Source organism: Sorex araneus, chromosome 6 (assembly GCF_027595985.1).
Source record: "Sorex araneus isolate mSorAra2 chromosome 6, mSorAra2.pri, whole genome shotgun sequence".
NCBI lineage: Eukaryota > Metazoa > Chordata > Mammalia > Eulipotyphla > Soricidae > Sorex > Sorex araneus.
In genome coordinates, this window is record NC_073307.1 from 19914976 (window position 1) to 19934338 (window position 19363).

General features: G+C 40.6%; 1 protein-coding gene across 22 annotated transcripts in view; it reads right to left on the reverse strand.

Moving 5' to 3' along the window:
- Positions 1–19363, reverse strand: part of LOC101549287 (protocadherin gamma-C5) — a 190173-nt gene that overhangs the window by 29988 nt on the left and 140822 nt on the right. The window contains exon 1 of one of the 22 annotated variants that reach the window (XM_055142255.1): positions 6681–6858. The exons of 20 other annotated variants lie outside the window; for them this stretch is intronic. In XM_055142255.1, the coding sequence (XP_054998230.1) occupies positions 6681–6710 (30 nt within the window). In that variant the 5' untranslated portion in view covers positions 6711–6858. One more of the 22 variants, XM_055142251.1, reaches the window with a different exon arrangement.

Below are 19363 nucleotides of genomic sequence, written 5' to 3' on the forward strand. Positions count from 1 at the left end.
CTGCCAGAATAATTCTAAAATAAACAGAAATACATGCCATAATATATATGTCATTTCAGAATTCTACAATGAGTATCAATTATTCAGAATAGTTAACTCTTGGTAATTCAAAGTCTAACTCTGGCCTACTTCTTTCACTTAATCTCCTGCTAAGACTCTTTTAGAAACATACTTTAAGGCTCAACAACAGTGAAATATTATCCTTCAGGGAATTTCCTGCAAGAATCCTTTCTACCTGACCTGTTTCCCTTTACTATTTGAAATAGCATTCCTCAACCTTTACTTTTCAGTTCAAGCATCTCCACTTCTATGAAGGCTTCCTGATTTCCCCAGACTTGTTTGGGAAGTCTTTAAGCTTTGTATTGTTTTGTTTTGTTTGGGGTCCCATATGGCAATTCTCAGGTTATTCCTGGCTCTGCATTCAAGAGTTACTCTTGGTGGTTTCTAGGGATGCTGGGGATCGAACCTGGGTCGGCCATATTGAGTGTTCTTAGCTTTTGTTCCGACTACATCTTGAAATAAGCTTGTCTCCCCTTCTTTTCCTTTTTTTGCATATATTTCCTGTGGTAATCTGTGTACCAAAGTAGCAGGGACTGTGTTTTCATTTCTCACAGTTCCTGGTATGTAGGGATGGTCAGCAAATGGTGAATTATTAATATTCTCATTTACTAGTTTAACAAAATTTATTGGCTTTCTTGGGTAGTCACACCTGGCAATACTCAGGGGTTACTCCTGGCTCTTCATTCAGGAATTACTCCTGGTGGTGCTCAGGGGACCATATGGGATGCTGGGGATTGAATCTGTATTGGTATGTGCAAGGAAAACATCCTACCCACTGTATTATTGCTCCAGCCCCTTAACAAAAATTTAAATTTTCACTTTATGAGTTCTTTATACCAAGTAAAGCATTTTATACACATTACTTCAATCCCCGGCACTAAAACAAATAAAGCTAAGCCATTCATATGTATAGTACTATGATTCCCAACTCTGACTCCATGTATGTCTCAAAATAAATTCTTTTCTATAACACTTTAATGAGGGGCCGGAGTGATAGTACAGTGGGTAGGGTGCTTGCCTTACACAGTTGACTTCAGTTCAGTCCCCTGAATGTAGACCCAGTATTAGCCTCTGAGCGTTGCCAGGTGTGGACCCCCAACCAAACCAGAAAGAATCACTTAAATGTTTTCTTCATCAATTTTTCATTCCTATAACCATAAGCTGACTCTTTACTGATGCCTTTAAATATCCAAGAACTAGACTGCATAACGGTCTTATTTATTTGTAGTTGCAAGTTCACACCCACATAAGAACAAGTGTCTTACTATTAGAATTGGGTCAGAATAAAACCCTAATCCTACATATTCCTAACTCAGTCTTTTATACCAGCTATGTGATTTTCCTGTATTTATATTTTCATCTATAAAAATTGCTTTATGGGTGGGGCCGGAGCGATAGCACAGCGGGTAGGGCGTTTGCCTTGCATGCGGCCGACCCGGGTTCGATCCCCGGCATCCCATATGGTCCTCCAAGCACCGCCAGGAGTAATTCCTGAGTGCAAAGCCAGGAGTAACCCCTGAGCATCGCTGGGTGTGACCCAAAAAGCAAAAAAAAAATTGCTTTATGGGTTAGAGAAAGAGAGGGAGAGAGAGAGTACAGAGGGTAAGGTGCTTGCCTTGCCATATATGGCTGACCCTGGTTCAACCTCTGGCACCACATATAGTCCCCCAAACGCTGTCACAGGTGGTCCCTGAGCACAGTCACGTGTGTCAAAAAACAAAATTTCATTAAAATCTTATTGATACAGTTTATGTATTATATATCTTACCCATTTAAAGTGTACAACTGAATTTCAGCATATTCACATGCAGTAAAACAATGTCACAATCTCTAATTATAGAAAAAATGGGGGGAGGGTTGTTTGTGTCACACCCAATAGTGCTCAGGGCTTACTCCTGGCTCTGTGCTCATGAATCACTCCTAGCAGTGCTTGTGGTACCAGGGATTAAAACAAGGTCAACCATATGGTGAGACTTATCTGCTGTACTATCCCTTTAGTCCCTATAGAAAAATTTTGTTACCTCCCCATCAAAGAAATTCTATACCCCCTGCCCAATTCTGAATTTTAAAATAATTGTCTAAGAACTAGTAGTTTAGGAATATTTCCCTTTAGTTGACTGAAATATATCCGATGATTTTTCTATAATGCTCTTCTAGAGCTAGTCTAGATAATATGTTAAAGTAGAAAAAAACTTCAGAGTGTTTTGATTTTCAGTCAGGCCTATGAAGGTTGGCTTTTGGTTCTGAGAATGCTATATTAATACTTTGCTTCACAAATAGGACAACTGATAGACTGGTAGGTTCTAGGGCAGTGCTTTACAAACTTGTCTGCACTTAGGGACCTTTGAAAATACTAATGCATGTGTCACACACCTGGAAATTGTGCTTCAAAAGTGAGATGTGTCATTCATGTTTTTTAAAGATCTCTAGGCAATTCTAATATGGAACTAAGCTAGAGGACATGAGTCTAGGAATAACTGGCAGCAGCTGGTTCTCTGTGGCTTTCATTTTTTAGTTTTTTCCTTACATGCCTTTACTTAGTCATCTTTGGCTGTCTCTAGATTTGTTTACTTCCCAGTGTTTAAAATTTTAGGTGGAAAAATGAATAAAACAAATAATATTAAAAGTTAAGAATTGGTAATGCTATGGCACAGTAGGCATTAGGCATACATTTTATTGTAAAAATCTTATAAAACTATTGCTACTCCTTTTCTACATATAAAAAGCAGGCATAGGAAGATTTATTTGCACATGGACTCACAGTTTCTAAGTGGTAGACCCTTATTTTCTAACTACTAATTCCAAGGGTTGATAGCAATAGTTCACTTATTAGTAACAAAACAACAGTTGTTCCCCCACATTTGGAAGTGTGTGCAAGTTTCATCTCAAAGAAAGGTCCTGCAGTCACCTGCACACAATCCTGAATGAGTGAGAACTTTATCATACTTATTTTATATATTATGTGTATATCTCAGAAAAGTAAGGGTAAGGGAATAATGCTGGCTCACAAAAATTTCATTTTGTACTTTATGTTCTTTTGAATTCCTTTGATTTTTTTCAAAACAATTTTTTTAGGGCCGGAGAGATAGCACAGTGTTAAGGCTCTTGCTTTGCAGGTGGCTAACCCTGTTTGACTCCCCAGTACTGCATATGGTCCCACAGCACTTCCAGGAGTGATCCCTGAGCAGAGAGCCAGGAGTAGCCCTGAGCACAACTGAGTGTGGCCCAAAATCTAAACAAACAAAATACAAAAAAAAAGAGTATTTTTTGGTTTGTTTGGGGCCACACCTGGAAGTGCTGAGGGCTTACTCCTGGATCTGCACTCATAGATCACTCCTCCTGGCAGGCTCAGAGGACCGACCATATGGAGTGCCAGGGATTGAACCTGGGCTGGCTGCTTGTAATGCTCTACCCCCTATACTATTGCTCCAGCCCCAAGTTTTTACATTTCTAACTAATGGTAGTTTTGGACTTGGGATTATAGTTTAAATGTTTGTTTATATATTTCAGTGTTTTCCAAATTTTCTATAGTATGCATCATTACTATTATAAGAATATCTTTAAAGTAGTAAGGAATAGCATTTCCAGTAGAGTGCTTGAAATAAAATGTAAATAGTGCCTAAAATTTTGGTTCTTTTAAAGAAAACCATCTAAGACTGAATTAAAGAATTCATAGAGGCAAAGGAAAATGCTCAGCAAACCATTCCTTTTAGTGCAGTTGTGGCAATCATTTGAAAGATAGGTGAATGAAGTAGTTTTAAAATCTCCAGCAGCTTCTGCTATTTAAGAATATCTACAAGCTCATCCCCAATGCAAATGACCCCAAGCTAAGCTGTAAGTGCTAAGTGAGTTTTTATCTAGCACACCCACCCTGTGTTGAATTGGTGTTAGTTAAATAATATTCATATGAACCACTGGTATACACTGGCATCTTAAAGGAGCCCTAACAATATAGGTTAGTTGTAATGGCAAGTGAGTGCTTGAGGTGTGAACTAGGTCCATAAGTGAATCAAGGAACATTATGTAGAACCACAAATCGCACTCCAGCCAACACCCCCCTTCACAAAGACACATTTGATCAGGTAAAAATGTGAATGCATTTTCCGGAAAATATCTTCATCTCTAAAACAAACAAGACTGCACATACCTTCCTGAACATGGTACAGAAATTAAAAAAGACAAAACAGCAATATCATTTGGGATAACTCGCTAGACCTTACCTGTCCAGGAGGGGAGCTCTCTGCACCCAACACTTGCCTATAGAACACTGGATCACAGCTCCGAAGAGTGTTCAGGGGGCTAGCCAGGGGGCTGGCCACTCCGGGTTTCTTGAGCAATGGGTCACTGCGGCGCGAGTCAGTGGTGAGGTACACCTGATGGTAAAGGTGTGGGGACATCAGGCCTCCCCGCACAGCATCTGCATGCAGAGAGGGCCCTGGTGTTCGGTACAGGGAGCTCACAGGGGCCCGGTATAGGTCCCTGGACTGTTTCCACTTGTAAACTTTGAATATAATCACTCCCAGGATGGTGAGTGCAAACCCCACTGAAACCAGGATTAGAGAGAGGAGTAGATAAAAGGTGAGATTTTTATTCTGCTCCTGGGGGGCAGATCCAGAGGGAAACTCAGCCCGGGCTTCTGGAGATTCCTCTGTTACTGACACAGTCAAAGTTGTGGTGGTAGACAGTGGTGGTTCTCCATTGTCTTTGATCAATACCATGAGAGTCTGTCTGGGTGAATCTGTGTCCTGGACTGGGCGAGCAGTGCTGACTTGACCTGTGTGAAGTCCCACGGCAAAAAGGCTCTGGTTAGGGGCTCCCAAGAGGTAGTAAGAGAGCCAGGCATTATGCCCCGCATCTGGGTCCCAGCCCACTACCCGTGTGACCACGTGGCCTGCAGCTGTACCTCGAGGCAGAGTCTCTACTGTGCTTAGGCCAGGCCGGGGGTATAGGACTTGGGGGGCATTGTCATTGCTATCCGTGACAAATATGTTCACACTGATGTTAGTGGTGAGAACAGGAGTGCCCCCATCGCTGATATGAGCTATTAATTCAAAATCCCGCCGATCCTCATAGTCCAGGGGTACCAAGGATGACACCACACCACTGTCACGATTGATTGTGAAATAGCGACCCACTAGCCCAGTTTCAGATTCTTGCTCCAAAAGAAAGAATGACAGGCGAGCATTCTGTGGAGCATCTGGATCCCAGACACTTAGATTTAGTATCGGAACCCCAGGGAGGTTATTTTCCTCAACGTAAACATCATAGGAATATTGGGAAGATTGTGGAGGGTTGTCATTGATGTCAGACACTTGCACCCTCACCGTTGTAAGGGCCAAGAGGGGAGGTGCTCCAGAGTCTCGGGCAGTGATGCTGAGGTTGTATTCTGGCACAGTCTCCCTGTCCAGGGGTGCGCTGGTTTTCAAAGTAAAGTAATTCTTGAGGGAAGAGGTCAGGCTGAAAGGGAGACCTGTTGGAACCTCGCAAGTGACCAGGCCGTTATCCCCAGCATCCAGATCTGTAACACTGAGCAAAGCAATGACAGTTCCAAGAGGAGCATCCTCGGGAACTGGACTGTACACCAAAGTGACTGTGATCTCTGGGGCATTGTCATTTACATCCACAACCTCGACCAAAACTTTGCAATGTGCCCCTTCAGGATTCGCGCCCTTGTCTTTGGCCTGTATATAAATCTCGTGGAGTTTTGTGTCTTCAAAGTCCAATCGTCCCTTGATTGTCAGCACCCCGGTTACAAGGTCCAAGGAGAATAGTTCCCGCACGCCGGCGCGATTGTGGTTGCCGAAGGAGTAAATTATTTCACCGTTGGGGCCTTCATCCAGATCCGTAGCATGGACCTGCACCACGCGTGTTCCGGGGGGTGCATCCTCCAGGACGCGCGCCCGATACAAAGACTGGTTGAAGGCAGGCGCATTGTCATTTGCGTCCAGCACGGTGATGCGAATAGTCAGGCTGGCGGAGCGACCCGGGGTTCCTCCGTCCAGTGCGGTCAGCACCAACTGGAAACTTGGCTCTTGTTCCCGGTCCAGGGCGCGCTCCAGTACCAGCTCCGCGTACTTGGTACCGTCCTCCCGCGTGTGCACGCGAAGCACAAAGTACTCGCTCGGGCTCAGCTCGTAGGTTTGTAAAGAGTTGCTTCCCACGTCGGGATCGTGCGCGCTCTCGAGCGGAAAGCGCGTCCCCGGCGCCACGGCCTCGCTAATCTCCAATTTCATTTCCCGGGTAGGGAAAGCGGGATCATTGTCGTTGATATCCTGAAGCACCACTTCCGCGCTGAACAGTTCTAGTGGGCTCTCCACCATCAATTCCAGAGTTACGGTACAGGAGGGCAGTGTCCCGCACAGCTCCTCCCGATCCAGGCGGTCGTTCACGAACATCTCTCCCGTCTCCCGGTTCACCTCAAAGAATCTTCGGCTCGCTCCGGACACCACCCGGAGCCTGCGAGCGGACAGATTGCCGATATCCAAACCGAGATCCTTGACCACGTTGCCCACCACGAAACCCTTCTCTCTTTCCTCCAGGATCTCATAGCGAATGACCGCGGACGCCTTGTGTAAGGCACCAAGCAGAAACAAAACTCCCACCACTCTCCGCGTGCTTACCAGTCCGCTCCTCCGGGCCTCTGGGACCATCTCACTCAACGGCAGTTCCTCCTGGCGGGGTCCAGGTCGTCCCGGCCTTTTCGCTGAGAAACTTTCAGCGGGTTAGCGCTTGAGCGCTGGGCGCCGAGTCCGACATGGCTTTCTAGATGCCTTTGATTTGCTCGCCGGCTGTTCGTTCTCTGCCTCATCCCGGGGCGCCGAGAGGGGACGGGCCGGGGCCAGATCTCCCGCGTCTTCATTGGCCGACAGCGGCACGCAGAGTCCCAGCCAATAACTGCACGAAGAATGCGCTAGCGTCCTGCTCCGTGAGCGGGCTAAGCGCTAGCGCCAGGAACTTCACTTTTCTTTGGCTTCTTTCCATAGTTTATGACCAGAGCTACTTGGCGGTATCCATACATCCCGACCCTAAGTTAGCCTGGAGAGCCAGCTGCAGGGCTTACGAGTAAGTTAGCCATTCTGCAACTCACACTATACCAAGACCTATGGGCTTCTTTAATCAGTTAAAGGGAGATCAAACCAAAACCCCAACACCACAAGGTTGTCTAGAAAAATACCTACAAATTTAGTTTGTCGATGAACTGGATATAAACCTTTTTAGTCAGACTTTAATTGCAAGGAAGCATTTAATATTTTGTGGAGATATCAGTAATTTGCTTTCTTTCTTACCAAGTAAGCTTAGAATTCCCTTTCACTTCTCAGTAAGGATAAAAACCTATTCTAACTCTATTTTAATTACTTATGAAAATTTAAAATAGAATTCAGATTCTTCTTTTCCTACGTTTGATTTCCAAATGTTTGAGTCTCCCCTTTCTGTTTGTGATTAATTTTCATATTCAAAGGATCAGATTTCATTTAATAAGAGATGTGGTGGTGTTTAGCTCTCATTCTTAAGAAAAAAGAACAAAATGAATTTTTCCTATACTTTGTTTCCCAATCACAGAACATAATTGGTTTCCTTTTACGTGACCACTTTCCCAAGATATTTAACTGTTGTGCCATAGTTGCATTGCTAATATAGGATAACGAGATAAATAAAACTATCAAGAAAAAAATTTTAAGTCAATTTAATTCCTGGAACCTTTCTAAAATTTTAGTTGAAATAAGACTGCAAGGCTCTACCGTGTTTAAAGAAGTATAACAAAGGCTTTAAAGCCTTTGTTTAAAGAATTGAGCATTGTAGTCACCAAACAAAGCAGCAATAATCAAATCTGGATTGGCTGCATGCAAGGCAAGTGCTGACCCACTGTACTATTGCTCTGGCCCCTCACTTTTCTAATTTCTACAATTCTTTCATATCTCAGTTTAAATGTTATTTCCTAGTAGATGGCTTCCATTAGGCCCCTGTTAAAACCAGTATCCTTAGTTATGATCTTTGTTGAACCTAACAATTTAAACTTAAAATTATTTTCTTCTTTAAGTGTAATTACTGCTTCTCTCACTAAAATAAATCTTCTAGAAGGCAGAGATCATACTTGGTCTTTAAAAAGTATATTCATCTTTACTTTTTGTGTTGTTGTTGTTGTTACTGCTGTTGTGATGATGGGGGGTACACACACTGCTGAATAGGTTGCACCCACATGTTTTAGCTTTGGTACTTGCTGGATTACATGCCAGGTTGTAAGCTTGCACTACTGTGATGCTTGCACACTTGGCCACAGTATTCACTAAGGTTTGCACACCTTTAGTGGTGGTGAGCCTCCCCAGGCTCACATTCTTAACTGAGGCTCACAAATTATGATTATGGTTCTCCGTGAGTGTTGCTGCAATACTCACCCATATGATCACTAAATCACAGTCCTGGCCAGGATAGCCAGACACATCTTTTTAGATGCAGTGCTTTCTCAGGGCATGGGGGTCATACCGTTGTCTGTGATGCTCACACACAGCTGTGGCTGCAAATGCAGCTGGAAATCATTTGTGGCACTGTAGAGATGCCAGACTGATGCTGAGTATATGTGGTGGCACTAGGAATTGAATTCTGAACTTTGCTAGCAAGAAAGGAGTTCAAAACCACTATGGCATTTCTTCAAGGCCCCATACCTGTTTTGATAGTCATTTGTATCCCAATTATTTAGCACAGAAGGCACTTCTGACCTACCCCAGGTTATGAAAGTATAATGGAAAAGAAAATACTATGTATTTTATATAGATTATTTAATATATGCATATATCGCTAAATTATTACTTAGTGATAATAATTTATTATTAATAATTAATTACTAGGCTGGAGCGATAGCACAGCGGGTAAGGCATTTGCCTTGCATGCAGCCGACCTGGGTTCGATTCCTCTGCCCCTCTCAGAGAGCCTGGCAAGCTACCCAGGGCGTATTTGATATGCCAAAAACAGTAACTACAAATGTTACAATGGAGACATTACTGGTGCTTGCTCGAGCAAATCAATGAGCAACGGGATGACAGTGACAGTGACAATTACTAAATTATTAAAATGTTCATAACCAAGTCTAGAAAATATTTTTTGTTTGGGCCACACCACAGCAGTACTCAGTGCTTATTCCTGACTCTGAACTCAGGGATCACTTTGGCAGAGCTCAGGTACCATATGGGGTGTCAGGGATCAAACCTGGTTGGCCATGTGCAGGAAAGCACCCTACCTGCTGTATTATCTCTCCAACCCTAGGAAACACTTTGTGTATGTGGTAAGAACATTTAAAATCTATTATCTTAGTGAAGCTCAAGTAAATACACTACAGTATAGTTAATGACAGTGACCATGCATGCATTAGATTCTCATATTTATTCATCATATAACAAAACATTTGTACCCTCCTCCATACTTAATCTTTATTCATAAAACAACCATCATGCTAATGGCATAGTAATCATAAATTATACTATGGACTAATATATTCATTTTCCCTAGTACAAAGCATTTTTGGAAGTTCCATTTTATCTGCAGTAACCCGAGGGATATTTCAGAAACATATAATATACACTTTTTCAAGCTACCAGTAGACCTAATGAAACTATTTCTTGTTATTTCTTTCTTTTTGAGTCATACCAAGAAGTGCCCAGGCGCTACTCCAGGTTCTGTACCCATGGGTTGCTCCTGGCATTTCTAAGGGGACCATGTGATGTTGGGGATGGAACCTGAACTGAAACTACAAAGCATATGCTCCTCCATAAGCATATGCTCCTCCATTAAGATAGCTACAATACTGGTTATTACATTTAATAGCCATGTAACCATGAAGCTTTATTTTAAAACTCTCTTGTCTTTTCTGTAAAATTGGAATAATATTTGTACTCACTGAGATAATCATAGGCATCAAAAGCTCTTAATAGTTTTACAATACATTTCACTTTAATCAATTAATTTTAGTAAATTTATACAGTTGTAAAACCAATATCATATTCCACTTTTATAATATTACCATTGTCCAAAAAAGTTCCTTCATGCCTATCTTCAATCAGTTCTTATTCCTCTCCCATCTCAGGTAACCACTGAACTATTTTCTATGAAATTTTGTCTTTTATAAATTTTTATTAAGAGGAAACCATGACATAGAGTATCTTATATCCGGTTTGTTTCACTAACATAATGTCAAAATCAACTTTAAAAAAATAATTTAAAATTGTTTAATCACCACAAATTGCAGGATTACAAAATTATTCATTAAGCTTCAGTCATACAATGTTTCAACACAAATCCCTTCACGTTTCCATTTGCCTCCACCAATGTCAGTTTCCCTCTCATCCCCCAGCCTGCTCAATCTCAACTCATAACTACATCTTTAGTAGGTTCTTTCTCCAGCCTTCTTCATTTAATACTACAAACCCTAGTCTAGTAAAAAAGTTCTGTAATTTTTAATATATTTTTCTATATTCACATTTTTTAAATTATCAGTTCATGCCAATGCTTACTACTCCAAAATGCACTTTGAATCTATCAGCTCCTTTCCTCTATCATCTTAGTCATCTGAGTCAAAACCATGCTAAATATCATAGGTTCCTTCTTGGTCTTCCTATTTTGCTTTCACTAAAGGTGGGGGTGGGGTGAGGCGCACAGGGATCATTGGTGGTGGAGAATGGGCACTGGTGGAGGGATGGGTGCTAAGCATTGTATGACTGAAATGTAACCATGAAAGTTTGTAAATCTGGAACTGCACCTCACGGGGATTCATTACAAAAAATAAAAAATAAATAAATAAAAATGTTAGGTCACTTAGAATAAAAAAGTTGCATCTTATCTGTAGTAATCTGAAAGATCTTTCAGAAACATACAATATACATTCTTCTTGGTAAACATACTTCTTGGGACCAGAACTGGTTACATAATTTGTGGAGACAATACAAAATGACATTAGGGGGCTACTTGTTAAAAAATTATTGGGAATTTCATCATGGTGACAGCAGAATATTAACCCAAATACCAGGTTCTTCTATGAATGGGAGCTAGTGTGACTTCACAGGTCACACTATTTTGGCCTTGTTTGGCACCAAGAAGGCCCTCCATAAATATTCCTAATATTATTACCTTAATATTTATATTAATATTTTCTTAGTATTTGGCAACTAAAATTTATTCTCAGGGGGTCAATAATAACAAAAGCCTACTCATGATATTATTAAATTACTGATTTCTTTTGGCTTTTTGGGTCACACCCAGCGATGCACAGGGGTTACTCGTGGCTCTGCACTCAGTATTTACTCTTTACAGTGCTTGGGGACCATATGGGATGCTGTCAATCACCAGGTCAGCCCACGTGCAAGGCAAATGCCCTACCCACTGTACTATGGCTCCAGCCCCCTAAATTACTGCTTTCAAGGAGAAACATGTACCTCCCTAAAATCTTAAATATCACCTAATAATCTTTAAAATCAATTTGTTTTGCCTTTTAAAGAAATATTAAGCTACTCATGGTGTATTCGATATGCCAGAAATACTAACAAGTCTCATAATGGAGACGTTACTGGTGCCCGCTCAAGCAAATCCATGACAGTGCTACAGTGCTACGATACTGTAAGGCTAGATTAAAGGACCATTTAAGGAGAAATGGTATAAAAATATATAACCAGAAAGCAAACAAACATATCATAATTTAGATAGGTGCGAGACAGGAATCTGGTGAAGAAGCTGAACAATTGAACCTTAATACTTATCTGATTTATTTATGCAATAACTGTTTCTGTGTGTTTATATCTGGAAAATTAATCACTAAGTGTTTTTCTCTTGATTCTGGGCCATCTAGGAAGTGCTCGGGGGACCCTGGCACCACTCCCATTGATGCTCCCAGTGGTCATTCAGGCTGATGGTTTGATGCTACCTTGGGCCTAGGGATGCAGTGCAGCCTGGCATGGAAGTTCTGGAGCCATCAGAACAACCCCAGCAATACACGAAGGCCACCAGGATAACACCCAGAAGTGCAGGGAAGGGGGGCAGCACATGGTATTGGGATTGAACTCAGGTGCCTACACATGCCTACACCTCGCCCCTAATCACTGAGCTATCCCCCCCAGCCTCTTTTTAGGAGCTGGAATATAGTTCAAGTGGTAGAGAACATACTTAATATTCAGAAAGCCCGAGTTCAATCCCCAGCACTACACAAAATAAATCAACTAAAAGTTCAGAACAATAAGAATTATCTAAATATTTTGGAACTATTTTAAAGATCTGAAATTTGGGAAAAACATCTCTTCTCACATTTGAGTCCTGTTCTCTTCTAGTCTTGTCACATTAGTCTATTTTTTTGATGTCCTAAACTTTAAATATTTAGGAACTACCTGCAAAATATTACTAAATTTTGTCTGCATTATAATCTCCCAAGAGACTTACATTCTTCTTAGAGAGATAAAATCTGTTCAGTTTCCTTACAGCATGAAATTATTTTATTATAAAGTGTTATCAGTTCTCACCAAATGGGTAGCCATGTATGGAGGAGCTGTTTGTTTTATTAAATGAAATAATCCACTTCAATATGTAATGATAACTTTCAGTGATAAAGAAGTGTGTTTTTCTGGTTAATAAAACCTCTGGCAAATGGAAATTAATTCATGATGATAAAGATACTATTTCAAATTATGGGATTAAAATGAAGTTGGTTCTCCCCTCCCCCCAGCACCTGTGCCACCCCCTCCAAGATGACGTTTTTATTAATTTATTTTTAAAATATTTTTTACTTCTAACACCCATTCCTCCACCAGTGTACATTTCCCAGTACCAGTATACCCAGTTCCCTCCAATCATTCCCCACCCCTTTACTTCTCTCTCTCTCTCTCTCTCTCTCTCTCTCTCTCTCTCTCTCTCTCTTTCTCTTCTCTCTCTCTCTCTCTCTGTCTCTCTCTCTCTTCTTCTGGGCATTGTTTTGCAATATTGATACTGAAAGGTTAAGATGAAGTTTTAAATACACAATACTGGGACAACAGAATAGTTATTTAGAAAAAAAATGACTCAGTACACACAACAATCCTTGTACATTGGAACCTAAACATAAAAAACCAAAAGTACATATAAGAACTAGAAGAAAACTTAGAAAATTTTCTATAGAATGAGTATGAGGCAAGAATTTTTAACAATGACTTAACATCTGAATGCAACACAAGAGAAGACTGATTTTTTTAAGCTATATAAAAATAAAGATGAGGGATCTGGGAGATAGCACAAAGAGGTGGCTGGAGGTCAAGTTTGTATATGGGGCCCTGGGTTCTATGGTGTGGCCCAAGGGAAAGAAAGGTTGGAGCAGACATGGGGAAGAGTTGTTACAAAGTCATAAACAAAATGTACAACAAATGAAATATTGAAAGAAAATATTTGTAATTTATATCTTGGACAAAGGGCTAATATCTCCAACTAAATAAATAACTTTTAAACTAATTATTTTTGTTTTGGGGCCACACCTGGTGGTGCGTGGGGGCTACTTCTACTCTGTGCTTGAAGGTTGTTTCCAGTGTGTTTGGAAGATCAAATCTGGGCTTCCTATAGGTAAGCATGCACTTAGCCTGTTGAACTATCTCTCAGGCCCTAATAAATGTAAAAAAACACACATTTTTATTTAATTTAATTAAAAAATTAAATTTAATTAAAATACATTTAATTTAAAAATTAAATTTAATTAAAATATATTTAATTAAAAATTATTATTTTTAATTTTGGAAGAAAATTTTGAAACAAAGCACTTAAAAATATATAGTAAGGTAAGATAGCAGATAATTTTTTAAAAGAGATATACTGGCTCTTAAATTTATGAAAGGTAATTATCTTTAGTAATAATGAGAACAATTATAATTAAAATGAGTTTGAGATCTTTTGTACTGATTAGATTGGCAGGCTTTGTAAGTCAGACTATGGAAAAATAATAGGAAGGCAAACTGGTTCAACCTTTATGAAGGAAACCTAACAATCACATTTTTAGTAATTTTTCCTGAAAATACTAAAAATTATGAAAATACTTATGTATCTTTACCCTGAAAATATACATTCAAAAATTATGAAATTATATATGTACCATGTTATTATTAAAACATTGTAACTGTAGAAAGATTGGAAACTATATAAATAGTTAACTGTTGACTTATTGAGTAGACTTGGGGTGTGTATATATTTATATAAGTATGTAAGTATATGTATAAACAATGGAATTTTATGAAGCTATAAAAAACACAGATTTCTATAAATTAATATTAATGGTTTCCAATATATATTGTTAATCTAAATGCCTATGTGAAAACTTTAACCTTGTAGAACTAGTCATACTGCCTTGGACAACTAGAAAATTAATTAAAATCTTAGTAAAAATACTTTCAGACATAAAAAAAATCAGTATAAGACTGAAGAAAGGAAAACAAAGTGAGCCATGATCTCTGAGTTTGGGTTTTTTTTTTGGTCTCAGGTAATTTTCAGATTATGGGGCAGAAGAGGAGAAATCTGAAAATAACAATGAATGACCTTGCTGAATTTAGTTATATGGAGTTTGGGGAGACTGAGGTAGCTAGAATTTATGGGCTAGAACATCAAAGAGAATGAAACTACATAATGAATTCCAGAAATCTGGATAAAAATCTCTTGAGTCTTTGGATGAATAATATAAGCAGGCAGAGACTGACACTTCTCTTAAGCTGGGTAAAGAATAGTTAATAGCTCAAGGGAGCTATTTACTTAAGAATCCCCAGAGCTCAAACAGGTATGGGAAATATTTGAATTTCATTTAGCCAGAATAGAGCTTTGGCTGAACATGCAGAGCAATCTTTAAAAAGTCACAACCTAGTCATAGAGCTAAACTAACCTAAGACAAAGGTTTCTACAGAACCACCTTACAAAAACTTGAAAAGAAAGTCTTGAAAAGATCAATCTGATCTACAAATAATTTAACTGCCTTCCAAAACAAATGTCAGTATTTCAAAAAGATAAAATCTAAACACTCAACAATGTAGCATTTAGAATGTGTATAGCCATATACACATCATTAGACATGCAGATAGCAGCAAATTGTGACCTAAAACCAGAAAGATAATCATAACTAGAAATTACAGAGGTGATGGAATTAGCATGCAAAGACTTTAAAATAGCTATTGTAGATGTTTTCGAGGATTTAAAGAAAAATATGATGATAAGAGAAATGAGAGAAATGCAAGAATAACTTAGAACTTCTAGAACTGAATAATACAATACAGTATATAAAATTAAATGTCACTAGATGAGATTGGCAACAGTTTACATTGAAGAAGAAAAGATAACTGTACCTGAAGACATAGCAATAACAATACTGAGGATGGTTATTATATAACTGCACATATTTATAAAAATTTAACTGTACACTTAAATGGGTTAATGTACAATATGTAGTGTATACCTGAAGGGCTGGAGAAGTGGTACAGTGGGTATGGCAGTTGCTTAGCATGTTGCCAACTCACACCCAAGCACTGGTACCACATATAGTCTCCTGAGCTCCATCAGGAGTGATCATGGAACACAGAGCCAAGAATAAATCCTGAGAAGAGCCAGGTGTGGCCAAACGCACACACACAAACCCCAGTATTGTAAATTATGGTGTTTAAAATAAACTTTTAAAAAAGTAATCTTTTAATTGGGGGGGTTAGCAATTGAGCTACACGTGGCAGTGCTCAGGGCTTACTTCTGACTCAGCACTCTGGGATCACTCCTGATCCCAGGAGGACCACATGGAGTGCCAGAGATTGGACCCAGGTTGGCTATATGCAAAGCAAGCACCCTACCGGCTATGCTTTCTCTTCAGGCCCTTAAAAAGGATTCTTAGGGACTATCAAGAACAAGTGTATGCACATAAACTTGACAGTTTAGATGAAATGAACCAGTTGTTCTGAAATGAAAGCTACCATAACACCCAATATGAAATGGGTAATCTAAACCTATAGCTAATAGAGAAATTCAATGAGTAGTATATTTCAGTCTTTTATTCTTTTGGGGAACACTCCAAAAGAGCTCAGACATGGAGGTAATTGGGACCCATCAGAGCTGCCAGCAGCAATGCTGGAATGGGCATGAGGTACTGTATATAAGTCCAAAGGCGTCATAGATACAAAACAAGTGCTTTACACTTGAACCACATCCCCAGCCCTAACCCATAGGATAAAAATTCCGCAAGAAATCTCCAAGCCCTGGGGCTGGAGCGATAGCACAGTGGGTAGGGCATTTGCCTTGCACGCGGCCGACCTGGGTTCGATTCCCAGCATCCCATATGGTCCCCTGAGCACCGCCAGGAGTGATTCCTGAGTGCAGAGCCAGGAGTAACCCCTGTGCATCGCCAGGTGTGACCCAAAAAGCAAAAAAAAAAAAAAAAAAAAGAAAGAAAGAAAGAAAGAAAGAAATCTCCAAGCCCAGGGCCTGGAGCCATAGTACAGAGGGTAGAATATTTGTGTTGTTACACACTGACATGTATTCAGTCCCTGACACCCATATGATCCCTGAGCCCTCCAGGAATGATTCCTGAGCATAGAACCACAGGTAAGCCCTAAGCACCACTGGGTGTGGCCCCCAAACAAAACAAAACAAAACAAAAAGAAGTCTTCAGGACCAAATGATCTCAATGAGAGCTCTGCAAAATTTTATATTTAAAAATAATTGGGGGGAGGGGGTTTTTGGAACCATATCTGGGGATACTCAACTTACTCCTGGCTCCGTGTGCATGAATGACTCCTGGTGGTGCTCAGGAGACCATATGCTGCAGCAGGGATTGGACCAGGGTTAGCTGTGTGCAGTGTGCAGGCAAGTGCCTTAACCCCTGTACTATCTCTCTCACACCTAATTTTTAAGGAAGAATTAACATGACTTATACAACGTCTTCCAGGAAATAGAAGAGGAGAAACACGTTCCAATTTATTTTATGAAACTAGTATTATTCTGATACCACAACTAGAAAAGAACAGACCACTATCCCTCCTGAATATAGACATAATTATCCTTAATAATATGCCAATATTGTATCAATAAATAGTCAATAAGTATATTAAAAATTCTATACTATGCTCTCATGTAGGTAAAGCAAGTGATCTATTGCTGAGCTACATCCCTAGCCTGACTTGGAGTTTTTTCCAGGGATTCGAGTCTAGTTTAATATTTGAAAATTAGGCTGGAAATTGTGTATTCAAAAAATGAATACGAAGCCCACAGCTTTCTCTCACCACCTGCCTTTGATGATCTTGCACTGCTTCTCCTACTCCGGGGAAGGCCAATGGCAGTGGGTGGATGAAGGAGGAAACGAGGGTCAGGCTGGTTGGTGTCAGTTGCAGTTTATTCCAATCTCATCTCCATTCCTCTTCCTCAACCCCCTGCCCACTCTCACAGCCTTAGTTATATCCCAAATCATGGAGGGGTTGGAGTAACAATTACACATGGTGTGGTCATACAATCAACAAAAGTAAAATCCTTCCCTCAGGACAAATCCTTCTTCTAGGACAAACTCTTATTCAGCAGGACAACCCTCCCAGGAGCCAAATAACATCTATGGGTGTGTTTCTCCTTTCTTTAGTCCAACAAACATATAAACATAATATTAGTCATTTTGTATGAACACAGTAAGAGATACATTAAGCTTATAGGATGGCTCTCCTGGGGGCATCTTGCTATAGATCTCAGACTACAGTTCTCAGCCAGATTAGTCTTTCCTAATCCTAGCAGAGTCCTAATCTAGTTGTTACTTTTTGGATCATAACAGAATTTGTCCATGATCATGCTCTTAACTTATAGTTAAGTATTATGGTGCTTTGGCCTGGCCCATTTTGATGCTAGGGTAGCTCACAGCTTGCCCTGGGTCCATCCAGTCCCTTGTTGGGACCCTGCTTTGGGGTGCTAATGATGTAGGCAGGTAGATAGGGAAAGGCCCTTGGCAATGAAATTTAGATTATTAAAGTCTCCGGGAAGGAGAATCCTGAGACTGACCCACCCTGTGGATACAGAAAACAGACCTGATAAGACCTTCAGCAGACCCTGAGGAGGTTGGACCCCTCCCCATGAAGTTCCTCGAATTCCCTGACCTCTCCCTTAATCTGATTAGAATATAATCCAGCCTAAAGAAGACCGTCACCACTCCCAACCTCCCTGGTAACCTCCTTAGCAACGGACTTTACCTGGGAAGAAGCCCCACGTGGGGGCAGGTTGAAGAAACCCTACAAAAGACACCTTGAACATAGGAAGGGCGCGCATATGCTGCCTGAGCCCATGTGCTGCTTGTGCCCATGTGGCCGAGCACATGTGTACCCAAGCACATGTATTGCCCGCATCTCCCCTCTTGAGATGTGTACTTTCATGCTTTCGTGTCTAGTGCTAGGATGTGTGTAGAGCTCTCTCCATCCTCAGAGAAGCCTGCGTTCTCTCTTGAGCGTGTTACTCTTACTATTCTCTCTTCCACTTATCCCTTCCTCCTTCCCTCTAAAAGCCTCTAAATAAAATCTGTTTACTTCACTGCTTGTCTACCCCTAAAATTCTTTTCCGAGAGCGAGACAAGAACCCAGTAACCCTGGGTCCCAGGTGGTAGAGACTGGGGAGAAAGTGACCATCTTTCTCCTCCCTGCTTCACGTAAGTCGCCCGTGGGGCCCACCAACATCACTAGGAAGTAAGGGCAGCTCAGTCTTAAGTCGAGAAAACAGATGCCCAGGAGTGAATATTATTTGGAGTCAATTAACTTCCAAGTTACAAGAGCATAGCATAACTGTCTTCCTGTGTCTATACAAAAAGGACATTGCTCTGAAGTAAAAGGACATAATGAGAAAAGAAAGTCAATATTTCACTTATGAATACAAGTCCAGTGTCCTTAGAAGGATCTGATCTTACAAGTAACAGAGTCTGATTAGGGGATTCAGGTGATTGACCGTTGGGGAAGCAGAGAACAAAGAAAGAGGTTACAAATAAACAAAGGAATGGGAGTGTCTCAGGAGCACTGTGATGGGTGTACCCCGATAAACCTAAGCTCCCAGTGGCAAGGGAGAAAGGACAAACCAATGTTAAGCCTAAAATGTTTAGAGCTGTATTCAAACAGGGAATGTGGCACAATGGCATGGGGCCCTACGTTCACTCCCTGACACTGAAAATAAGTTAAATTAACTTTTCACTATTTCAACAGACTAAAGAAGAATAGAAAGCGGAGCAATAGCACAGGGAGTAGGGCATTTGCCTTGCATGCAGCCGACCCAGGTTCGATTTCTCCGTTCCTCTTGGAGAGCCCAGCAAGCTACCGAGAGTATCCCGCCCACA